Source organism: Mobula hypostoma, chromosome 2 (genome assembly GCF_963921235.1).
Source record: "Mobula hypostoma chromosome 2, sMobHyp1.1, whole genome shotgun sequence".
Classification (NCBI taxonomy): Eukaryota; Metazoa; Chordata; class Chondrichthyes; order Myliobatiformes; family Myliobatidae; genus Mobula; species Mobula hypostoma.
In genome coordinates, this window is record NC_086098.1 from 73,950,944 (window position 1) to 73,977,172 (window position 26,229).

The following is a 26,229-nucleotide window of genomic DNA, read 5'->3' on the forward strand; positions in this document are numbered from 1 at the left end:
TTTGTACTTCCAAATTGTTCCCAATGTCCCTTTATTTTTTTTAAGTCACGAAGATATTTGAGTGTTTGTATCAGCTTGCAAAGTTCATGTTATCAGCCTTGCTCATTCATTTCCGACACTTCCTTCCCCTTTCTCAATCTCATTGTCTCTATCTCTGGAGACAGCCTATCCACTGATGTCTGTTATAAACCCACGGATTCTCACAGCGACCTGGACTATACCTCGTCCCATCCTGTGGCTTCTTAAAAACGCCAACCTCTTCTCACAATTCCTCCGTCTCCACCGCATCTGTTCTCAGGATGAGGCTTTTCATTCTAGAACGAAGATGTCCTCCTTTTCCAAAGAAAGTGGCTTCCCTTCCTCCACCATCAATGCTGCCCTCAACCACATCTCTTCCATTTCATGCATTCTGCTCTTGCCCCATCTTCCCACCACCCTATCAGGGATTGGATTCCTCTTGTCATCACCTACCGCCCCACCAACCTCTGTGTCCAGCACATTAATTCTCTAAAACATCTGCCCCTCCAATGGGATCCCAACACCAAGCACATCTTTTGCTCCACCCCCTCCCCACTTTCTGCATTTCACAGGGATCGCTCCCTATGCAATTCCCTTGTCCATTTATCCATCCCCACTGATGTTCCTCCCTACACTTATCCTTGCAAGTGGAACAAGTGCTACACCTGCCCCTACACCCCCTCCCTCACTACCATTCAGGACCCTAAACAGTCCTTCCAGGTGAGGCAGCACTTCACCTGTGAGTCTGTTGGGGTTATATACTGTGTTCAGTGCTCCAGATATAGCCTCCTGTATATTGCTGAGACCCAATTTAGATTGGGAGACCACTTAACTGAGCAACTACGCTCCATCTGCTAGAAAAAATGAGATCTCTCAGTGGCCACTCATTTTAATTACTCTTCCCATTCCCATTCTGATATGTCTATCCATGACCTCCTCCACTGTCGCGATAAGACCACATTTAGGTTGGAGGAACAACACCTTATATTCCGTTTCGGTAGCTTCCAAACTGATGGCATGAACATCGATTTCTCAAACTTCAGGTAATTCCCACCATTCCCCCCTCCTTCACCATTTCCTGTTTCCTCTCTCACCTTCTTGCCCACCCATCGCCTCCCTCTGGTGCTCCTCCCCTCTTTTCTTTCTTCCATGGCTTTCTGTCTCTTTCACCAATCAACTTCCCAGCTCTGTACTTCACCCCTCCCCCTCCAGGTTTCACCCGTCACCTTCTGTTTCTCTCTCCCCTCCCCCCACCTTTTAAAACAATTCCCTAGCATTTTTTCTCCAGTCCTGCCGAAGGGTTTCGGCCCAAAATGTCAACTGTACTCTTTTCCTAGATGCTGCCTGGCCTGCTGAGCTGCTCCTGCATTTTGTGTGTGTTTGCTCGGATTTCCAGCATCTGCAGATTTTCTCTTGTTTGTCATCAGTAGTGTGAGGGAATTAGTGAAGGTCACCATTGGAACTTTGTTACATTCTTAAAATACCTGGAAATAACAAACACAGTTATTTATAAAAATGGGAGTTACTTTGAGTTCAAGTTTATAGTCACACTTTCCCAGGTTATAAATGCCATAGAAATTAGCTCTTTGCAACAGCAGCATAGTACATTGCAGGCAAGACAAACCTAAATTATACGTAACATAGATGTGTCAAATAAACATTACAACACCAGTGCAAAACTGAGAGAGAAAAGGTATGTACTTCAAGGTGGTGTTGGGCTGCTGATGGTGGGGAAGAAGCTGTTGCTGAACCTTGAGGTGTGGGTTTTCAGGATCCTGGCAGCATCAAGAAGAGGGCATGAGCTGGATGGTGGGGGTCCCTGGTGATGGATGTCGCCTTCCTGAGGCATAATGTCTTGTAGATGTTCTGGATGGTGGGGAAAGCTGCAGTCCACACACTCTGCAGAACATGGAGCATTGTCTGTGCTTCCCCTCACAGCCATTCTGGGTGCTGAGGGATATAGAGGCTTTAGCAATGTTATGTTGAAGCTGTACAGGACATTGACGAGGTTTAATTTGAAGCATTGTGTGCAGCTTTGCTCGCCTACCTGCAGGAAAAATGTTAATAAGGTAGAGAGAAAACTTACAAGGATATTGCCAGGACTTGAGGACCTGAGTTATAGGGAAAGGTTGAACAGGTTCGGAATTTATTCCCTGGAGCGTAGGGCAATGACAGGAGATTTGAAAGAGGTACAGTATACAAAAGTATGAGGGGTAAATGCAGGCAGTCTTTTCCCACTGAGTTTGGGTGAAACTAGAGGTCATGGGTTAAGAGTGAAAGGTAAAATGTTTAAGAGGAACGTCTTCATTCAGAGGGTGGTTAGATTGTGGAACAAGCAGCCAGCAGAGGTGGTGAATATAGGTAGAATAATAGTTTGGCATGGACTAGATGGGCCAAAGAGCCTGTTTCTGTGCTGTAGTGTTCTATGACTCTAATTTGATTGTTAAGTTTCTGTAGCCAGTGCAGAGGGCTGTACTGAGTTCTGGAACTAAGTAGCTTAGTTTGGAGTAGTTTTCAGGACATGCTCATGGTTTGATGTTGTTTAGCCTTTTTCTCTCCACAGCAATACATGAAACCTCTTTCAGAAATGGATCCAAAACTACTCAGCGAACGGAAACTCAAAATGGTATTTTACCGAATCAAGGAGATTCTTCAGTGCCATTCCTTGTTCCAGATCGCCCTAGCCAGTCGGGTGACCGAGTGGGACTCGGTTGAGATGATTGGAGATGTCTTTGTTGCCTCAGTAAGTTCACAAAAGAAAATCCAAGGTAGTTGTCAAAAGAAAGGCAATGATGCAGGGGGGATTTGTTCAGGAAATGTGTTCAGCTCAAAAGCAGCGTATGGTGGTGACAGGTCAGTGGGGAGAGAAAGAACTACAGGTTCAGATCCAGGACTCCTCAGCATAGCTAGTAAAGTGAGACAAAGAAGGGCTTTTTACTTTACAGAGAGGACAAGGGTGGATAAAACAGGAAATGACTATGGTAGGGAGCCATCTCAGCATTGACAAGGTTATAGTTCAAAAACCATATGTTGTGACAAAATGGTAGGGAGACAAATTGAAATGAGATACTGCCATACTTCGTTACATAGAAATGGATCGAAACAGTGATGAGGAACACAATTAATGGACTAATGGGAGGAACCCGGCAAGTGGAGCAGCAAACAACACACATCAAAGTTGCTGGTGAATGCAGCAGGCCAGCCAGCATCTCTAGGAAGAGGTACAGTCGACGTTTTGGGCCGAGACCCTTCGTCAGTCGAGCAGCATCTGTGGGGGGGGGGGGCGGTGAAGAAAGGAATTGGCGATGCTTCTGGTCGAAATGTTGCATCAGAACTTAGAGTGGAGAAGGGAGATGGGCTCAGAGGGGAGAAGAAGAGGTGTGAGACAGTGGCCAGAGATATTTGTTGGACTATATTGTGGGGGGGGGGTAGATTTAAGGGGGATGGGTGTTTGAGTTGGAAGATCGAGGCAAGTAGGGAAAGGGGAGGGATGGAGTAGGGAGACACAATAGATGGAGACAGACAAAAAAGGAGGAACTGGGAGGGGAGGGGTGAATGTGGAAACCCTGCTGTTGGGGATAAGCAGGTATACAGAGGGCTACCAGAGAGAAAGGTTGGACATTATAACATATGTTTGGAAATAAAAATCTTGGTGAAGATTTTTTTGGGAGATCTGCTAATCCAACAGAGAAAAGGTTCTACACAACTTTCAAATAAAATAAATCTGCGCATTTCAAAATTACTTTTAGCAATGACCATTAAACTTCAGTGTTTGATCAATTATTCTTTCACTGACAGAGTTTCACCATGGCAATGAACCTCAAGTTCAGGTTTGAGTCTTTTGCCATGGGTATGAATGCCACAAAAATTAGCTTTATAAAATACATAAATTAACAAAAGTGATACATAACTTACATGATGAAATAAAACTTAGCACAACATTAGTACAAGTTAATGGAAATATAGTCCAAGGTAGGGTTAAGGTTTTTCAGGCTGGTTCAAGAACCTGATGGCATTAGGGAAGAAGAATCTTGAGGTGTGGGTCTTCAGGCTTCTGTACCTCTGCCTGATGGCAGCACCGAGAAGAGGGTATGGCCCCTCAAAATGTCCCTGAGAATCCAGATGATCTGATCAGTAATGTTCAGGAATGAGCATCGTTTTGTTCTTAAACTCTTACTTGTCTAATTGATGTGTCCAAACCCTTTATTTCAGAGAAATAGGTCAAAATGCTCAGAACCCTACAGGTGATGTTATTGGCACTGAAGTGCATTTGTGGTATCATTCAGATTTATGGCCCTTTGATCTGTCGTTCAACCATCCGTGAAAAGCAACTGAAGGTCTGCCTAATCAGCAAAATGTGGGTTGGTTTAATGGAATGTTCACGATACTGAGTGTCTGCTTATCCAGATTTCTGCAACATTTCATCCAAACTTCATTCCATTTGAAGTAATTTAAAAATGAAAATATGGGTTGTGCTTGAAACTTAAATCTTTCAACTTCAAGTCCATTTTGGTAAACTTAGAGTAATTCATATTTGAGTGAATATGTCCAGAAGTGTTTGGGGAGATAGCTTAATCCTTTTACTGTGGACTAATCACACTCTGCGATCAATTGCCAAGCAGCCATAAGTGAAAATGTTTAACTAACACAAAAGATTTCTGATGCTGTTATTTTATTTCTGTTATAGTTTTCTAAGTCGATGGTGCTGGATGCATACAGTGAGTATGTGAATAACTTCAGCACTGCAATGGCAATTCTGAAGAAAGTCTGTGCCACCAAACCTGCCTTTCTGGAATTCTTGAAAGTAAGTAAAGTCCCTAGGAGAGGTAAAATATTTTGATATTTAAAAACAATTTATAATGTGCGATTCTGGCATCGATATGCGACCGAAGGAAATAACCGTGTTACTGTGTGTACCCCAGCTGTGAAGAGTTTGTTTTCTCTGGATGATATGTATAAGGAAAGGTTTAATTCAAATGAAGGGACTCGGCCCAAAATGTCAAACTGTTTATTCTTTTTCATAGATGCTGCCTGGCCTGCTAAATTCCTCCAACATTTCGTGTATGTTGCTTTGTATTTCCAGCATCTGGAGAATCCCTTGTGTTTTTTTATTCTGCTTCATTTATTTATCACGTGAACATTGAAATATACAGTGAAATGTGTTAACAGCCAATACGCCCAAGGATGTGCTGGGGACAGCTGGCAAGTGTACCAGCATAGTTTGTCCACAATTTCACTCACACACGTGGATGGTCTTTAAACCTCAGTACAGGATAGGACAAGCCTCAAGCCTCGGGCCTTCAGTCTCCAGTCTCCAGGCTTCGATCTTTGGTATCAACCTCTGGACTAGCCAATGAGGCCCCAAATGCCTGGCCTGAACTCCGGGATCATCAGCTCACCCTCCCTCGTACCTCCTGCTCACATGGACATGGATTTCGGGACCTACCAACCTAGGACTGCCTACCATCCACGGATGTCCTTTGTCACATTCTCCGTCGCTGGCCTGCGAGCACAGAGTGGAGGCTTAGGCGCTGGATGTCCTTCATCCCTTTGAGTTTGGAGCGGAGGCCTAGACTGGAGGCCTGATGTGCTCTAGATCAGATTGTCTGTGAGGTTCACAGTCCATGCACCCTGTCAGTCTCCTTACCCCTCACCTAGAGTTGGTCTGAGGGTGAATCATCAGCTACGGCTCACAGTAGGAAAAGGAATGGAAGAGAAAGGCAATCCTTATGCCTTTCTCTTCCAATTGGATAAAGGACCACCCTTGTGTGATTAACTGTGATACTCAGCCAGCTTAAATCTGCGTTTGGCATAACTATTCATCCTGTGGCAAACCTTGGTATATAAAATTTTCAGAATCAGAATGATGTTTAAAATCTAAGGCATAAGTTATGAGATTTGTGTTTTGTGGCAGCAGTACATTGTAATGCATAATAATAAACAGCTATAAATTACAATCAGAAATATATGTAAATAAAATAAATAAGTCATGAAAAAAAGCACAAAGTTAAGAAAAAAAAGTAGTACGGTAGTGAATTCTTCATTGTCCATTCCGAAATCTGATGGCAGATGGGAAGAAGCTGCTCCTGATATGTTGAGTGTGTGGCTTCAGTCTCCTGTATCTCCTCCTTGATGGTAGCAATGAGGAAAGGGCATGTCCTGGGTCATGGGGGTCGTTAACGATGGATGCCTCCTTGTTGAGGCATCGCAATTTTCTTTCGGCAATTTTTGAGCAATTTTCTTTGCTTCTCTCCACTTTCTGTTGTTTTGTTGGTTGTGATGCTGAATGGATGTCCCCTTCCCACCACCACTCTAACCCCATCCTTATCTGCTTAGTTTTGCTATTTTTTCTGCGGTTTTGCTGGTCGGACAGTCAGCACATGGGAAAAGCTCCATCCCTTTGTCAAAAATATTTGTCAACAACCTTGGTATAAAGATATTCCAAGGTGGTCCCATATTGGGATCCCAGCTGCAGGCTCTCATTGTCTTTGACAGAAGGTGAGGGCTGAACAAGAGACAATGACTTTCCATGTCCTAGGCAACTTGGTCAGCATGGACAAGTTGGGCTGAATGGCAGTTTTCTGTGCTGATGCGCTCTATGGCTCTATAATCCTCAAAATCCAACATCAGTGCATTGGCCAGTTGCAGCGAGGCACCCTCACCTTGCTGCTGTGCCTCGGAATTGAATCCGATCTCATCAGAAGCTCAGACCTCCTTTACAGGACTCTGATATGCACACACCTCATTCAGTAAGTCATGCACACATTACTTTACAAAGTAACCATATGCCAGTATACCCAAGTGAAATGAGAAAGTTTGGACGTTGAAGGAAAGTGGGGAGTGAAGATAAACGTGTCTTCATCAACAGAGATGGGTGATGGCTTCACGGTCCTCAGCATCCACATCACCAGTAACATCTCCTGGTCCCTTCACACTGATGTGGTGATGAAGAAGACACATTAGCATATGGACTCTCCTGATGTAATGTCTGAGAACATTCGCCAAGTTGACAAGAATTCACTCAGACTTCTATGGAAAGTACTGACGAGTTATATCCCAGCCTGGTACACTAACTGCTCTGCTCTGGATTGATGGTAAGCACCGCCCAGTCCATCATGGGCTTGTCGCTTTCTTCCATCCAGTCCATCCTCACGGTGTGTTTCTTCAGGAAGACCATCCCTTTTCTCTCGCCTGCCTTCTGGGAGTAGATACAGAAGCTTGAAAGCCCGGATAACCACACTCAAGGACAGCTTCTTCCCTGCTACAGTCAGACTCCTGAATGAGTCATCTTTGTCACATCCCCCTCCTGGAGGTACTGTCGTGTTCTTGGTTATTGTGTTATTGTTACTTCAGCATTTCTGTTGGCACTACTTCAGACTGCACCATAGTCACTATCCTGTTCTGTTATTTGTGCTCACTGTGTTTATTGTTGTATTTATTATCTCCCCTGTACACTTGTCACTCTGTGAATTTCATCCAAACAAAGAATTTCATTTTGCCCTGGCCTATGACAGTCAACTAATCAGCAGGGTTTTAAGCTCAAGTTCAGATTTATTGTCATCTGACTGTACATACCAAATGAAACAGCGTTCCTCCAGTCCACAGTGCACACACAAATCATATAATCACACACAGCACACAAAACAAGATACTACCACAAATACAGTTAAGTTAATAAAATATCATTTCCAATGCATGTAATGCACAGTACAGGTAAACTGTAAACAGCTTGCTGTCTAAGCAATGAGACCTCTGTGGTGGCAGGGTATTCATCAGTCTCATAGCTTGGGGGAAGATGCTGTTACCCAGTCTGGTAATCCTAGTCCTGATGCTACTTGCTACTTCCTGACTGTAGTGGGTCGAAGAGACTCTGGAATGGGTGGTTGGGATCCTCAGTAGTGCTTTGGGACCTTTGTCTACAATGCTCCCAGTAAATGTCACAAATGGGAGGAAGGAGAGCCTAGTGATCCTCTCAGCAGTTTTTACTATCCTCTGCAAGATCATGTGGTTCAATGCCTTCCAACTTCCATTCCACACAATGATGTAGCAGACAGGACAGTCTCAGTGGTGCTCCTGTAGAAAGTTGTTAGAATGGGGCCAAGGAACCTTGCACAACTCATTTTTCTCAGAAAATATAGACACTGCTGTGCCTTCTTGACTAATATCTTTTTGATTTTTTTTATTTTTGTGTGGTTGAATGCAATGCAGTGAACTGAGCCAAGGCTGTCTGCTTGCCACACTAAAGCTGTTCTCTTGCACACAGAACTGTCACGAGTCGAGCTCTGATCGTATAACATTGTATGGATTGATGATGAAGCCGATCCAGCGGTTTCCGCAGTTCATCCTTCTACTCCAGGTCAGTGCATTTGCATCATGAAAGGAGGGCTTATAGCTAATCCAACCAGACCGAGCACCATAAACACACTTGCCTTTCCTTATGATCTCCAGCTAAACCTTGCAAAAAAGACTAGAAGACATAGAAGCAGTATTAAGGCAGTCAGTCCATCGAGTCTGCTCTGCCATTTCATTCTTCCTTATTAACTCCAACTAAGCCTTGTGGAAAAAGACCATAAGACATAAGAGCAGAATTTAGGATATTCAGTCCATTGAGTCTGCTGCACCTTTCAAACATGTTTGATTTAGTATCCTTCTCTTGCCTTTTCCCTGTAACCTATGATGCCAGGGCTTTGATGCCAGGTGACCTGATGGAGGTGTATAAGATGATGAGAGGCACTGGTGGTGTGGATAGGCGGAGCCTTTTTCCCAGGACTGAAATGGCTAGCACCAGAGGGTACAGTTTTAAGGTGCTTGGAAGCAGGTACAGAGGAGATGTCAGGGGTAAATTTTTTACGCAGAGAGTGGTGAGTGCATGGAATGGACTGCCGGCGACGGTGGTGGAGGCGGATATGATAGGGTCTTCTAAGAGACTCCTGGACAGGTACATGGAGCTCAGAAAAATAGAGGGCTATGGGTAACCCTTGGTAATTTCTAAGATAAGGACATGTTCAGCACAGCTTTGTGGGCTGAAGGGCCTGTATTGTGCTGTAGGTTTTCTATGTTTCTCATCAAGAACCTATCAACCTTCGCTTTAAATGCATCCGATGACTTGGCCTCCACAGCCATCTGTGGCAATGAATTCCACAGATTCACCACCCTCTGGTTAAAAAAGAGAAAAATGAGAAGTATTTACTTTTCTAGCCCTGCAAGCTAATCATAGAACATGGGACATTACCACACTTTGGTCCACATGTTGTGCTGATCTTTTAACCCGAAGTAAAATAAATCTAACAATCTAACCCTTCCTTCCCACATAGCCCTCCATTTTTCTATTGATGATAGTTCATTAAATGCCCTTAATGTATCTGCTTCTACCACCACCCCTAGCAAGACGTTCCACACACCCACCACTCTGTGTGTAAAAAAAACACAAACCTGCCTCTGATATCCTCCCTACAGTTTCCACCAGTCTCTACAGAATCATGCCCCTTTGTATTAGCCTTTTCTGCACTGGGAAAAAGTCTCTGATTATCCACTCAATAATCCCGAGCTCTGTGCCCATGTGGTTGATGTGAGGACAGTAAACCTCTAAACCCTCGGTGTGTTCCCACCAGTTAACCTAAACGTAGGGACGAGGTGGTGGTCTTTCACATCAGAAAAATGAGTTCAATCACCACTGGAGCTGTCAGGCAATGTACAGTACTGTGCAAAAATCTTAGGCACCCTAGATTTTTATATGGTTCCAGATGGTATAGCCTCTACAGAGCCCTGATTTCAACATCATCAAGGCTGTCTGGGATTACCTGGAGAGATAGATGCAAGCAAGGCAGCCAAAGTCTGCAGAAGAAGTGTGGCAACTTCTCCAAGATGCTTGAAACAACCTACCAGCTGATTTTTTTATTAAACTGCACGACCATGTACCTAAAAGAATTGATGCAGTTTTAAAGGCAAAGAGTGGTCACATCAAATATTGATTTGATTTAGTTTTTCACTGTCTACTGCTCTTTATAGGAATTTTTTGATATTTAGAAACTTCACTCCATTATTTAGAAAGCATCTTCACTTTACAGAATTTTTTTTACATGTGTCTAAGACTTTTGCACAGGACTGTAGATAAATCTCTCAGAGTTACTGTGTCTCTCAGGACTCTCAAGGTAACATCAGTTACCCAAAAAATGAAGATTTTGCTGTTGAATTTACAGCTGATTGTACTCCTCTCCATGGATGCGGTCTGACCTGCAGAGTTGAGCATTTTGTATATGTTACTCTGGATTTTCAGCATCTGTAGAATCTCTTGTGTTGCTGATTTTTTTTCAATTCTTGTTTCCTCTTTGTCAAGCAAGTTCTTCCCTTCTGGAATCACGTTGTTGCTCTTGTTGTCTGTGATGATTCATCGTGTCTCTCTTTAAGCGAGTATCCACTATAACTATAAATCGTGTTCTGTAATTTCTGGCCCCACACTATAAGTGTTACGTTGGCTACCTGGGAACACTCTGACATTGCGCTCTGTTACTTCAAAGGATAGACTATTTACACAGTGTGTCTGCAATTTTCTCGGACTTCTTTCTGTTTTATTGGGCTCTCTTCTAATACCCACTGCCTTACTGCGTGATTCCATCTATTCACGTATCTACACTCCTCATGATTCTAAAGTCTCTATAATCTCGCCCCTCAACCTAGTCATAGTCATACTTTATTAATCCCGGGGGAAATTGGTTTTCGTTACAGTTGCTCCATAAATAATAAATAGTAATAGAACCATAAATAGTTAAATAGTAACATGTAAATTATGCCAGTAAATTATGAAATAAGTCCAGGACCAGCCTATTGGCTCAGGGTGTCTGACCCTCCAAGGGAGGAGTTGTAAAGTTTGATGGCCACAGGCAGGAATGACTTCCTATGACGCTCTGTGCTACATCTCGGTGGAATGAGTCTCTGGCTGAATGTACTCCTGTGCCCACCCAGTACATTATGTAGTGGATGGGAGACATTGACCAAGATGGCATGCAACTTAGAGAGCATCCTCTTTTCAGACACCACCGTGAGAGAGTCCAGTTCCATCCCCACTACATCACTGGCCTTACGGATGAGTTTGTTGATTCTGTTGGTGTCTGCCACCCTCAGCCTGCTGCCCCAGCACACAACAGCAAACATGATCGCACTGGCCACCACAGACTCTTAGAACATCCTCAGCATCATCCAGCAGATGTTAAAGGACCTCAGTCTCCTCAGGAAATAGAGATGGCTCTGACCCTTCTTGTAGACAGCCTCAGTGTTCTTAGACCAGTCCAGTTTATTGTCAATTCGTATCCCCAGGTATTTGTAATCCTCCTCATACACTCCAACAGAAAGAGTCCATGTCCAGTCACTCCTTATAACTCAAGAGCTTCCGTCCTGGCAACATCATTGTTAATCTACTGAATCCTTCAGCCTCTTACACTCCAACAAAAAGAATCCCTGTGCAGTTGCATTTTATAACTCAAACAGTCCTGTCCTGGTAACATCGTCATAAGTCTGTTATGCGCCCTCAAGAGTTTACTGACATCCCTCCTCTAGCAGGGTGAACCAGATATAGTACTTAAAATGTGGCCTCAACAATGACTTGCATGGCTGCAACATGGCATCCCAACTCTTGTTCTCATTGCCCTGACTGATGAAGGCCAATATGCCAGAAGCTTTCTGTGCCAACCCGTCTACCAGTATCGCCACTCTGTACCTGTACCCCTAGCTCTTTCTGTTCTGCAACTCTCCCTAAGGTCCGTTGAGGTTGGGTGAAAATAGAACTAGAGGTCATATGTTAAGGATGTAATGCTGAGACTTTATACAGCATTAGTCAGATGGAAAATAGAGTATTGTGAGCAGTTTTGGGCCCCTTAGAAAATATGTGCTGGCATTGGAGAGGGTCCAGAGGAGATTCACAAGAATGATTCTGGGAATGAAAGAGTTACTGTATGAGGAGCATTTGATGGCTCTGGGTCTGTATTCACTGGTTCAGTTTAGAAGAATGAGGGGGAATCTCATTGAATCCCACTGGATATTGAAATGCCTAGATATAGTAGGTAGTGGAGGTGTGTATGACCAGAGGGCACAACCTCAGAATAGAGGAACATCCCTTTAGAATTGAGATGAGGAGGGATTTCTTTAGCCAGGGGACAGTGAGTCTGTAAAATTCATTGCCACAAATGCCTGTGGAGACTAAGTCATTGGGTATATTTAAAATGGAGATTGACTGGTTCTTGATTAGTCAGGGCATCATAGGTTACAAAGGGAAGGAAGGAAAATGGGATTGAGAGGGATAATAAATCAACCATGATGGAATGAAAGAGCAGATGATGGGTTGAAAGGCTTAATTCTGCTCCTATGTGTTATGATCATATAGGTGAAGAATGAAATATTTAAGGAGAACATGAGAGGGAACTTCGTCAGTCAGAGGGTGGTGCAAGTGTGGAATGAGTTGCCAGTAGAAGCCGTGGATGGGAGGGGTATGGAGGGCTATGGTCCAGGTTCTGGTCAATGGGATTAGGCAGAATTATGGACCAGATTGGCTGAAGGGCCAGTTTCTGTGCTCTAGTGCTGTATGACCTTATGATTTTAATCCCTGCAATTCATTGTATAATCTCCATGGTTTGTCTTACCAAAATACAACCCCTCGCAATTATCTGAATTTAATTCTATTTGTTCTTCCTTGGTACATTAGCCCATTTGATCCAGGTCCCATGGGAATTTTTGTTAGCAAAGTTGTGGATAGAGTGGATGTGGAGAGGATGTTTCCTGAAGTGGGAGAGTCTAGGACCGGAGAGCACAGTCTCAGAATAGGAGGCATACCATTTTAGAACAGAGATGAGGAGAAATTTCTTCCGGCAGAAGATGGTGAATCTGTGGAATTCATTGCTACAGATGGCTGTGGATATCAAGTCTTTTAGTATATTTGAAGCAGAGGTTGATAAGTTCTTGATTAGTATGAGGGGCGGTGGTTAAAGTTATGGGAAGAAGACAGAAGAACGGGTTTGAGAGGGATAGTAAATCAGCTATGATTGAATGGCGGAGCAGATTCTATCGGCCGAACTTTTTTTGGGCCTCATTCTGCTCTTGTGTCTTAGAACCTCCTTTGCTATTCAACGTATCACAGGCTTTTTGTGTATCTGCAGACTTACTAACCCTTCTGCCTCACATTCTCCTCAAAGCCAGCAATATATATGACAAACAGCAGTAGACCCTATACCAGTCCCTGCTTCCTGATAATAAATTAAATAATTAAGATCAATAAAAACATCAGTAATAAATTTGTTTTGTGATTCTTGTGAATGTTACCAAAATGTGAAAGGGCTGTTTCTGACCGGTGTCCAGTGCGTGACGATTGATTATTGATCAATTCCCTCAGGACATGTTGAGGAACACTCCAAAGGGACATCCCGACAGGCTCCCACTCCAGATGGCTCTGACTGAGCTGGAAACGCTGGCAGAGAAACTGAATGAGGAGAAACGAGAGGCGGATCAGCGCTGTGAAATGAAGCAGATTGCCAAAGCAATGAATGAGCGCTACCTGAATAAGGTACAAGTTTTGTTCCTTCTCTTTTTGTAAGTAATACTTCCCTCTTCCCATAGAGTTTAGGCAGCTGTTTCCACATGAGCCACGTGGAAACCATACAGTGAAGGCTGAGGTGATGCAGTTCCCTGACCAAGCTGCACAAAGGTGCAATTCCACTCCCTACCAGTAGATGTCAGATGCCATCAACTCAAGGATTTCTGAATGAGAAGCAGGTTTATTGTAACTAGCATCTGTCCTGAAATTTATTGTTTTGTGGCAGCAATACAGTGCAAGCCATAAAAAGTACTAAAAGTTACAATAAAAAATAATAAATAATTAGTAAGGAAGAGGAATAACATGGTTGTGTTCAACGTTACCTCTAAATCTTTTTTATAGCTGAGCGAATCGACCATTGCCCTGAGCAGGAAGTTTTTACACGGCTTGAAAACCACGTGGCACTTCAATATGCATACTCTGAATATTTAGACTGAGAACTGAAAAATCACGTACTTTTGATTTTATAATGAAATACCATACAACACAGAAAATCTTTCACTTTTTGTAAACTTTTTTGGTATGTCTTTATTACAAATCCACTATCCATAAATAGCATCCAAATTAATTTCACATCCAGTTGAAAGAAACACCTTAATCACATTAAATCATCCAAATGTTCTCTTCTAGTGTTTCTGGATGTACATTTGATTGAATTCATAAGACTGAATCCATGTTCGCAGTCAGCACCAGAAGTTTGATATATTCCAATGTCAACAAGAATTGACAGTTCTTCAAGTTTTTAATTTTTAGGCATGTAGTTCAGCATATCAGTGAACATTTCAATTGAACCAGTCTTGACTTTCTCAGGATTGACTAATTTGAAATCACAATATTGCTGTGATAATTTTGAGGCAATGCTTTCATCATATGTAAAAGAAAATTCCAACTATGTGGCAAGAAAAACTATGCACGCGGGAATATTTCAGTTACTGTGCTGCGTGCTTCCGCACAGCTTAGAGGGAACAGTCGTAGTGTTCATGGACCGTGCAGAAATTTGATGGCAGAGGAGAAGAAGCTGTTTCTAAAACAATGAGGGCAGCAGATCTTCAGGCTCCTGTACCTCCTCCCCCATGGTAGATATAAGAAGAGGGCACATTCCAGACAGTGAGGGCCCTTAATGGTGGATACTGCCTCCTTGAGGCATCACCTTTTGAAGATGTCCTCGATGGTGAGGAGAATTGTGCCTGTGATGGAACAGGCTGAGTCCACAGCCCTCTGCCTCTTGCGATCCTCTGCATTGGGGACGCCATACTGGGTAGTGATGCAACCAGTCAAAATACTCCCCAGCATGCATCTGCAGGTAAAGTTATTAGTGGCATACCAAATTGATGGCTTTGATCTTCAACATAATATGTCGCTCGGAGCTGATGACCCTTTGCACAACCCACTGGATGGAAGTGAATATTGGGCACTTTCTGTAAACCATGTTCAGATCTGACTCTCTGGGTAAAAACCTCACTTGTTCCTTCTGCACTGATCTCCAACAATCCTTTGTTGTGTGTGGACAGCAAACCCCAGGATATAACGAGGACTGAATGCAAGGTTTTGATCACCGATTAATGTCTGTCTTGCACTGAATTCAATGTTGCACAGCTGGCATGTGAGACTGAAGTGGAATCCTGTAGTAATATTTGCTGTTGATAAGCTTCAGTAGAGCTATGGAAATCTAACCAAGTTCGGAAGGTGCTGCAAGTACAGAACATCTGGAGGCATTAATGTTCTGAGTGCAGATTACGGTCTTATTTCTCCAGGGCCAAGATGCAAAACATAGTACCAACAGTCTCAATACAGCACAAGGCACTCATAGTACATATAATTACAGTAGTAGTAAACATACAGTCACAAAAAAATATATTGCCCAAGTCCCTAAGTGTTGTGTCATGTAGATTGAAGGTTGTTGGCACGAGCGAGCCCACAGCAGTCTGATCATCATTGGCTAGTGCAGGTGCAAACAAATGCAATCCAGCATGTCTTCTAAAATGGTTTGATGGTTCGAGAAGCACTGAAGGTCTCTGACTCCCGCCACTCAGGAGAAGAGGTTAAGTGCTCCAACAAACGAGATGGAAGTGCTGAGCCCATAGCTGATTATAACCGGCCCCTCATTCCAATTCTCACAAAAGATGGAGCAAATGATAATAAGTTGTATTATTTCATATCAAAGTGAAGACCCAGCCTTTAGAGAGTATGCCAACTTACTCACTGGCAGGCAGAATGAATAGATTTAAATATAAAGAGATGTTAAAGATAAAGAAACAAAACTTCAAAAAAAATTTTTAAATCCTTTCTATCTGTTCTGTGTAAAGTGCTTTAAATCTTTAGGCAGAATAAAATGAATGGATTTAAATTTATTCTCCAACATTCACATACCTGGTGGTGAGAGCATGGAACGAGCTGCCAGCAGAAGTTGTAGATGCAGGTTCAATTTCAACATTTAAGAGAAGATTAGATAAGTACATAGATGGGAGAGGTATGGAGGGCTCTGGTCCAGGTGCAGCTTAATGGAACTAGGCAGACTAATAACAGTGTGATCTCTCGTCGAGTATGATGGCTGTCTGTTGCTGGGTCCTCAGGTGGCTGTGAGCCCGGTCCGGGATCCATATATTTGGGTGCAGTGTGGGCAAAAGTAAATGGTGGCTGTGGTTACTGGTTGGGTCTATTGATTTTTCAGTCTCTCCTTTCACCGCTGCCACTTGTTCTTTACGGGACAAGCAGAGGTCGTTCTCACGTAGCACAGCTCCCTTTTGAACAGATTTCCTCCAGCTATACCTATTGAGTGCAATGTCTTCCCAGATTCTAGATGTAATATTGAATTTCTTCAGGCTGATTTTGATGTTATATAACATTAAAGATTTAAAGCATTTCCTTTGCTCACCAGAAGCTCACTGACCTTCCTTCAACTGGGAGTAAAGGATCTGTTTGGGGGAGACATGAGTTAAGCAGCATAATAGTTCAGCACAGAGAGTAGAAGGGCTGAAAGATCTGTGTCCTGTGAATCTACAATTCTATGAAGGTTTTAGAGGGATTTGTGCAAAACGTGGACAAATGTGACTATTTCAGGTAAACACTTTGGTTAGCACGGATGAGATGGGCCGAAGGGACAGTTTCCATGCAGTACATTTCTATTACTCTAAAGGGATAAACTTTGAGTGCGTCTCTGGGTAAAGCTCATATGTTGTGGGTCCTCGACGCTTCTCTGGATGAACGATAGCGTATTGGTCGTAATTCAGAAGGTATCAGCAATAAGTTCTTTTAAGGAGTTTCTCTCTAAAAGCATCCTTGTTGCATCTGGTACAGAAAAGACTGTCCTGTGCAATGGTGTGAAGCAGCTTCACAGAGATCCCCAGTGGATGCATTTATTTTGTTGGTAATTTCTCGCCTGAAGTCATAAGAGTCTGTCAGCTTCCCAGAGAGGAATCTGATTAAAAATAATTATGAATGAAAAGCAGGCAATCTTTGCTTCTTTCTCCATAGATGATTACCCATTATATTCCCAGGGCTTCTGCACTGGAAGTGATCAAAAACTGATGTTTGCCGAAATGGTATCTGAAACATATTATAGCATTTCTTATCCAATCCAACCTCGAAGCCAACACATCCGACAGTGACCTTTCCTGGGTCGCTGATGACAAGACTGAGATGAGGTCTGTCAGAGGAGGCTAGCTGAGCAGGGAAGCCTGGCATAGACTCCATCCTGTGTACTCGGTATATCGTGACCTGCTCACCATTACACAGTGGCAGTAAATGGCATCTTGTTAGGGTATGTCCAATCATAAGCAAGGGAAAATCTGCAGATGCTGGAAATCGAAGCAACACCCACAGTGAATGCTTGAGGAACTCAGCAGGCCAGGCAGCATCTATGGAAAAGAGTACAGTCGACGTTTTGGACTGAGACCCTGCAACAGGATCTTTTCCGTAGATGCTGCCTGGCCTGCTGAGTTCCTGCAGCATTTTGTCTGTGTTGTTAGGATGTGTATTTTTTTAGAGATGCGGCTTGGAACAGGCCCTTCCAGCCCAATGAGCCAGTTGAGGTCCAGCAACCTCCCAATTTAACCAATCCCAGGACAATTTACAATGACCAATTAACCTTCTGGTCAGTACGCCTCTGGAATGTGGGAGGAATCTGAAGCACCCAGAGGAATCCCAGGCACACACAGGAAGAATGTACATACTTCCTTACAGAGGATGCTGGAATTGAACCGCATTCCAGAATGCTCCAAGCTGTAACAGTGTGGTGCTAACCATTACGCTACCATGGCTCCCCAAGTAGCAGGCATGGTGAATAGGGTAGTGGGTCATCAGTCAGAGAAATGGGTACTACATCTGTTTCATGGAGTCACAGAGTTATTCACCACATTCTGGCTGAACTTTCAGCCCATCTGCCCTAGTCCCATTTGTCTGCATGAGGAACATATCCTTCTGCACCTTGCCTATTTAACAGTCTGTGAATGAGCCTCTTAAATGTTCTAATTATATATGACTCCACCAGCTCCTCTGGCAGAGAGTTCCAGACATCAGCCATTCTCTGTGTAAAACCTACTCTTCAAATCCACATGACATAGGAGCAGAATTAAGCTGTTTGGCCCATCAGGCCTACTCTGCCATTCCAATATGGCTGATTTATTATCCCTCTCAGCCCCATTTTTTCTGCCTTCTCCCTGTAACCTTGACACCTTTCTTATCAAGCACCTTTCCACCATCAAACTCCACTTTAAATATACTCAGTGACTTGGCCTCCACAGACAAGAAATTCCACAGATTCACCTCCCTCTGGCTAAACAAATTTCTCCTCATCTCTGTTCTAAAGGGATGTTCCTCTATTCTGAGGCTGTGCCCTCTGGTCCTAGACTCCCCCACTTTGAAAAACATTCTCTCTGTATCCACTCTATCTGGGCCTTTCAATATTTGATTAAGTTTCAATTAAATCCCTCCTCATTCTTCTAAACTCCAATGAGTAGAAACCATAGAAACATTACAGCACAGAAACAGGCCTTTTGGCCCTTCTTGGCTGTGCCGAACCATTTTTCTGCCTAGTCCCACTGACCTGCACCTGGACCATATTCCTCCATACTCCTCTCATTCATGTACCCGTCCAAGTTTTTCTTAAATGTTAAAAGTCAGCCCACATTTACCACTTTATCTGGCAGCTCATTCCACACTCCCACCACTCTCTGTGTGAAGAAGCCCCCCTTAATGTTCCCTTTAAACTTTTTCTCCTTCGCCCTTAACCCATGTCCTCCGGGTTTTTTTCTCCCCTAGCCTCAGTGGAAAAAGCCTGCTTGCATTCACTCTATCTATACCCATCATAATTTTATATACCCCTATCAAATCTCCCCTCATTCTTCTATGCTCCAGGGAATAAAGTCCTAACCTATTCAACCTTTCTCTGTAACTGAGTTTCTCAAGTCCCGGCAACATCCTTGTACACCTTCTCTGCACTCTTTCAACCTTATTAATATCCTTTCTGTAATTAGGTGACCAAAACTGCACACAATACAGGCCCAGAGCCATCAAATGCTCCTCATGCATTAACTCTTCATTTCCAGAATAACTCTCATGAATCCCCTCTGTCTCTCTCCAATGCCAGCACCCAAAACTGCTCACAATACTCCAGATGCAGTCAGACCAATGCCTTATACAGCCTCAGCACCACATTCTTGCTTTTATATTCTAGGCCTTGTGACGGTGTTGGGCAGCACAATAGTGCAGCAATTAGTGCATTGCTTAACAGTGCCAGCTGTAAGATCCAGGTTCAATTCCCACCACTGACTGTCAGGAGTCTGGACGTTCTCCCTGTGACCACATCGGTGGCCTGGTTTCCTCCCACGTGCCAAAGGCATACAGTTATGGGCATGTTATGTTGGCACCGGACATGTGGCAACACTTCAAGCTGCCCGGCACAGTCCTCGCTGATTGATTTGATGCAAACAACACATTTCACTCTTTGCTTTGATGTACTTGTGACAACTGAAACTAATCTTTGTTTTACAGCAGTGCAGCCAGATGGTAAATCCGACAGTGCCTCTGTTTGAAATTGTATGTGTGCGCGCACGCGTATACATGCTGTATGTGTCAGTTGCATTCTGTTTCTCAATATATTGCAGCTTCTTCACAGTGGAAACCGATACCTCATCCGGTCGGATGACATGATGGAAACAGTTTACAATGAAAAGGGAGAAATGGTGAAAACGAAGGAGCGTCGACTGTTGATGTTGAACGATGTTCTCATGTGTGCCACGGTCAGCTCCCGGTATGTATAGGCAAGTCTGCCTCCTCTGCTTTGCTGTATCTGTTCCTGTTGAACATTGTTGCTTCGAAGTAACAGTTCTGGTTCATTTTAATCTGATTAAGGTGGTTCTTGACCTTCAGTTTCTGTGTAAATAGTTTCCAGAAGCAAGTAAGGAAGATTTCTCCCCAGACGGTCACATTCTGTTCCTGCCTTATCACCTCTCTCCAAATGACCTCACTGAATTCTTTTTTTTTTCACGTTGTCTGTTCTCTTTCTTCGCCACTTTAAAAAAGTTTACTTTTGCTTGATTGAATTATCCTAAGGGGTCTGAGAGCACTCAAAATGACATTTGAATTTATCATACTGTAAGTCATTGTCTTATTCCATGCCCGACAAGTGATTGGGTTTTTAGCAGTGCACCACTGACACCTGTCCATTACTGGGACTCAATTCTCTCTCCCAGTGTAAAGCTGGGCCAGCAAGGTCAGTCGTGGACCTTGTTCCCCCCACATCTCCATTCAGATTGTGCAAGATGAGATTGTAATCAAGTCAGCTTGAATTCATTGTCACGTGAGATACAAGTAGAGTGAAAAACTTGCTAGCAGCAGCAACGCAAGCGCCGAGGTAACACACAGAACGTAAATTATACATCAGTAAAGTAATGGAGTTTACTGTGTCTTTATTTTTGCACAATCAGAGAACTCTGACAGACTTCTAAGATGTGAGGTGGCAAGTATATTGACTGGTTGCATCACAGCCTGGTATGGAAACACCAATGTCCTTGTACGGAAAAGCCTACAAAAATTGGTAAATATGGCCCAGTCTATCACAGGTGAAGCCTTTCTCTACATTAAGCACATCTACATGGAGCACTGTCGCAGGAAAGCAGCATCCAAGGACTCTCACCACCAGATTCAGGCGTAGTTATTACCCCTCAACCATCAACCTTTGAACCAGAGGGGATAATTTCACTCAACCCATCACTGAACTGGTCTCACTTTCAAGGGATCTTCATCTCATGTTCTCAATATTTATTGCATATTTTATTATTATTATTATTATCATTCTTTTTGTCTTTTGGGGTTTTTTTGCACATTGGTTGTTGTCCAACTTTTAGGTGTGGTCTTTCCTTGATTCTATTATGTTTCTTGTATTTACTGTGATTGCCCACAAGAAAATGAATCTCAGAGTTGTGTATAGTGACATAAATGTACTTTAATAATAAACTTATTTTGAACTTTGAACAAATCTACACTGGTGCAAGAGATGGTGTGTAGTGTACCTTTGCTGAGGTAGAGATAGGGTGTGCGGGTTGGTTCAAGAACCTGACGGTTGAAGGGAAAGATCTGTTTCTGAATCTAGTGGTGTGGGATTCAGGCTTCTTTACTTCTTGTTGACAATAACACTGAGACAAGGGCTTGAGCTGTGTGGTGGGGATCCTTGATGATAAATGTCACCCCCATGAGGCATCGCTTCCTGCAGATGCTGTCAGTGGTGGGGACAACTGTGTCTGTGATGGACCAGGTTATGTCCATTATAGTAGCGAGTGAGAGAGACATCGTTGCAGGGTGCAGCCAATTGAAAAGAAGAAGCCTCATCAGGAGTGAGTCTTAAATTTAAGTTGTGTGAGAGAGAGAGATACAGAGACAGGAAGAGACGTCATAGGGCAGGAGCCATTTGTGGGGGGGAGAATCAATTCTCATCGGGAATAATTTTTATTTGAGACAATAAAAAGAAGGGAGGTGCAAGCAGAGTGGTCATTGTTAGAATGGTCCAGTGTTAAAGTAGAAGGCTTTGGCTCAATAGGCTTCGGTGAGAACAGGCAGGGTGCTTCTGAGTCATTTGTTATAATTTATTTTTGATTGTAGAACCTAAATGTGAGAATTAAAATCAAAGGTATAATGCATTCGGCGAGAAAAGACTGATTAAGTGACTTATCTGAATGCAAAATTCAAAGGTTTCAGAGAGAAGACGCAGGTAAGAGCAGGTAAGCTTTTGTTGTTGTATGTAGGTCCCTAGTCCTTAATTCAGTATAGGCGGGATGGTAGCTAAGGTGGTGGAATACTCCTCCTGCGAAATGTGGGATTCCAGGGTGACTAAAAGCCTCCCTTTTAACTACACCTGCGGAAAGTGCACCTGACTTCAACTCATGGCTGACAAGGTCAAGGAACTGGAGCTGCAGTTGGATATACTCAGGATCGGATCATCCAGAAGGCCGAAGACCTCATAGACAGAACTTTTACTGAGGGTGTCACACCGAGAGTGCAAGCTTCAGACTGTAGATGGGTGACCACCAGGAGGGGTAAAGGGAGTAAGCAGTCAGTGCAGGGTTTCCATGTGCCATTCCATTCAACAACAAATATACCCCTTTGAATGCTACTGCGAAGGGGAGGGGAGATAACCTACCACAGCAGAGCAGCAGCAGCCAGGCCAGTGGCACTGCTGCCGGCAGACTCAGCAGGGAAGGTTGAAGTCAGACAGAGCAATTGTGGTAGGAGACTTGCTAGTTTGGGGAAACGGACAGGAGATTCTGTGGCCACAACAGAGAAGCCAGAAATGATGTGTACCCTCAAAGATGCTAGGGCGCAGGATGTCTGAGAGTGGCTGGAGAATATTCTCAAGGAGGAGGGTGAGCAGCCAGAGGTCATGGTGCACATTGGCAGCGATGACATAGGTAGAAAGGGATAAGAGGTCCTGTGGGGTCCTGTGAAGTCTAGGGGGTTATGAAAGAGCCTGAAGAGTAGGACCTCCAAGGTAGTCATCTCTGGATTACTCCCAGTGCCATGTGCTAGTCAGGCCATGGAACAGATGATAGTAGAGGTGAAGGAGTAGTTGAGGAATTGGTGCAGGGGGCAGGGTATTAGGATATTGGATCATTGGAACCTCTTCTGGGCAGGGGTGACCTGTACAAGAGGGACAGATTGTGTCTGAACTGGGAAGGACTAATGTCCTGGCTGGGAGGTTCACGAGTGCCAATTGGGAGGTTTTAAACTAGTTGGGCAGAGGTATGGGAATCAGAGCACCAAGTCAAAAAGTGGGCAGTTGGAGAGGAAGGTAGATGTCAGGGCCAGTAAAAATAGGCAGGAGCAAAGTAATAGATATGATAGGACAGAAGGTTTGAAGTGTGGGTATTTTAATGTGAGGAATGTTGTATGTAAAGGTGATTAACTTAGAGCTTGGATCAGTACATGGAACTATGATGCTGCGGCCATTACAGAGACGGTTGAGGGAGGGATGGGAATGGGTACGTAATGTCCCAGAGTTTCAGTGCTTTATAAAAGATACAGAGGGAGATAAAGAGGAAGGGGAAGTTGCAATAAAAATCAGGGAAAATATCACAGCTACTGTCAGAGGGAACATAATGGAGAGCTTGTCCACTGAGTCTATGTGGGCACAACTCAAAAGTAGGAAGAGTGCTTTCACTCCAGTGGCTCTGTACTGTAGCCACGCCCCCCCCCCCCCCACCAAACTCAACAATAACCACCAGGACATTCAGGAACACATACACAGGCACACAGGCAGTTTAAGGAAAAGTGTAAAAACAATTGGTTTGTTGATATGCAGGACTTCAACTTCCCTAATATAATCTGGGACCTGAGTACAAGAGATTTATATAGGACAGATTTTGTAATGTGCATCCAGGAAGGTTTCTTAATTCAATATGTGGATAGTTCAACAAGAGGAGGGGCTGTACTGGATCTGAGGTTGGATAAAGAGCCTGGCCATGTGACCAACCTTTCAGTGGGTGAGCAGTTAGGGAACAGTGATGAAAAAGCCTTAAATTTTAAAATAGATATTGATAAGGGTAAGTATGGACTTTGTGAGAGAGTATTAGATTAGAAAAGATCAAATTTTGAGAGCATTAGGCTGGAACTGGAGTAAGTTAATTGGGAACAGCTGTTTTTGGGCAAGTCCATATCAACATGTGGAGAGTGTTTAAAGACCAACTGCACAGAGTACAGGGCAGGTATATTCCAGTCAGAAGAGAGGACTAGAATGGCAAGGTAAGAGAACCTTGGATGTCAAGAGAGATGATGAATTTAGTCAAGAAGGAAAAGGAAAGCTACCTATGTAAAATTTATGTAGCTAAAATCAAACAGAGCCCTTGAGGATTGTAGAGAAGCCAGCAAAGAACTGAAGAAGGGAATTAGGAAAGCCAAGAGGGGCCATGAAAAGTCCTTAGCAAGTAGGATTAAAGAAAATCTGATGGCATTCTAAACATACATCAAGAGCAAGAGGATAACGAGAGGGTAGGACCACTCAAGAAGAAAAGGGGGATCATTTACTTTGATGCAGAGGATGTGGGTGAGGTCTATAATGAGTACTTTATATCAGTATTTACTAAGGAGGATGACATGAAGAATAGAGAGTTCAATGCCGTGAGTATTAATATGCTAGAGCATTTTGAATTAAGGGAGGAGGTTGTGTTGGGTCTCTTAAAAAAAACATGAAGGTGGATAAGTCCCCAGGGCCTGATGGGATATACCCCAGACTATTTAGAGAGGCAAGAGAAGAGATTGTTGGGGCTTTGACCAATATCTTTGTACTCTCTCTAGCCACAGGTGAATTCGCAGAGGACTGACAAGTGGCTAATATTCCATATTCAAGAAGGGAACCAGTGGTAATCCTGGAAACTATAGACTGATGAGTCTCTGTTCAGTGGTAGGGAAGTTACTGGAGGGAATTATTTAGGATAGGATTTATTAGCATTTGGAGAACCATGGCCTAATTAGGGAAAACCAGTATGGCTTTTACAGGGTAAGTCATGTCTTATCGATTTGATTGAGTTTGTTGATGGGGTGATGAGGGTGATTGATGAAAGTAGAGCTGTGGATGTTGTCTACATGAACTTTGACAAGATCTCCCATGGGAGGCTCATCCAGACAATTAAGATGCATGAATTGTTGAATTGACTGTTTGGATTTAGAACTCGCTTACCCATAGAAAACAGAGGGAGTGGTCAACAGGAATTATTCTAGCTCGCAGTCTGTGACTAATGGTGTTCCACAGTGATTGGTACTGGGGCCTCTGCTTTTTCTGATGTTTATAAATAACCTGGTTGAAAATATAGATGGGTAGGTTAGTAAGTTTGCAGATAATTAGAAGATTGGTAGTGTTGTGGATAGCATATAAGACTGGCAAAAAAAATACAGTGGTATATAGATCATTTGCAGATATGGACAGAGAAATGGAAGATGAAGTTTAACCCTGCCAAATGTGAAGTGTTGCACCTTGGTCAAATGTAAAGAGACAGTACACTGCTAAGGGCAAGATAGTTTGATAGGGTGGTTACAAAGGCATATGGCATGCTGGCCTTTATTAGTCTTGGCATTGAATTCAAAAGTCAGGAAGTTATGTTACAGCTTCTGGAGTATTGCACATAGTTTGGTCACCCTATTATAGGAAGGATGTCGAGGCTGTGCAGAGGGTGCAGGTGAGGTTTAACAGGAGGCTGACTGGATTGGTGGGTATGTGCTATAATGAAAGGTTGGACAAACTTTAGTTGTTTTCTCTGACGAAGGCTGAAGGGAGATTTGATCGAGGTTTATAAAACTGTGAGAGGCATAGATAGAGCAGACAGATAGTATTTTTTAGTTTTTTCCCAGGGTTGGAATACCAGAGAGCATTTGGTTAAGGTGAGAGGGTATAATTTCAAAGGAGATGTGAGGGGCAAATTTTTAACACAGAGAGTGTCGGGTGCTGGAGTGTGTGATGGTAGAGGCAGATATATTAAGCACTGTCAAGAGACATTTAGACAGGCATATGAATGTGAGGAAAATGGAAGGATATGGATATTGTGTAGGCAGAAGGAGTTAGTTTAGTTAACCATTTGATTATTAATTTTCAGAGTTCAGCACAACATTGTGGGCCAAAGGGTCTGTTCCTGTGCTGTACTGTTCTGCGTTCTATGTTCTTGTGTTCCTGTGCATTGGAATTGCTGTACAAGACTTCTACTGGAGTATTTTGTGACGTGGCAAATCTACTGGATTCCCGAGGCAAGGCTTTGTTACTTAGGTGCTGTGTAATGATTTGATCTGTATGACCAGTATGCAAGACACTGTAAAAAAAAATGTTCAAAGTTCAAAGTAAAATTTATTATCAGAGTACATACATGTCACCACATACAACCCTGAGATTCTTTTTCTGCAGGCATACTCAGCAAATCTGTAGAACAGTAACTATAAACAAGATCCAAGGACAACAAACTGTGCAAGTATAAGATAGCAATAAATAACGAATATGAAATAACAAGATATGTGAATCGTTAAATGAGTCTACTTAACCCCTTTTGTTCAAGAGCCTCATGGAGTAGTAACTGTTCTCAAACCTGGCAGTGCGAGTCCTGAGGCACTTGTATCTTCTGTCTGATGGCAGCAGCAAGAAAAGAGCGTTGCCTGGGTGG

General features: G+C 43.2%; 1 protein-coding gene and 1 long non-coding RNA gene across 11 annotated transcripts in view; one reads left to right on the top strand and one right to left on the bottom strand.

Annotated features, from left to right (window-relative positions):
• arhgef10 (Rho guanine nucleotide exchange factor (GEF) 10) overlaps nucleotides 1-26,229 on the top strand; it is a 235,908-nt gene that overhangs the window by 128,101 nt on the left and 81,578 nt on the right. For all 9 annotated transcript variants that reach the window (XM_063038799.1, XM_063038823.1, XM_063038819.1 and 6 more), the window contains 5 exons: nucleotides 2,582-2,761; nucleotides 4,706-4,822; nucleotides 8,282-8,374; nucleotides 13,397-13,567; nucleotides 19,702-19,847. In XM_063038799.1, coding sequence (XP_062894869.1) covers nucleotides 2,582-2,761; nucleotides 4,706-4,822; nucleotides 8,282-8,374; nucleotides 13,397-13,567; nucleotides 19,702-19,847 — 707 coding nt within the window. The remainder of the gene's footprint in view (nucleotides 1-2,581; nucleotides 2,762-4,705; nucleotides 4,823-8,281; nucleotides 8,375-13,396; nucleotides 13,568-19,701; nucleotides 19,848-26,229) is intronic.
• The window catches only part of LOC134341129 (uncharacterized), a 56,171-nt gene continuing 42,693 nt past the window's right edge, over nucleotides 12,752-26,229 (bottom strand). For both annotated transcript variants that reach the window (XR_010016712.1, XR_010016714.1), the window contains exon 4: nucleotides 12,752-13,483. This is a non-coding gene — a long non-coding RNA (uncharacterized LOC134341129). The remainder of the gene's footprint in view (nucleotides 13,484-26,229) is intronic.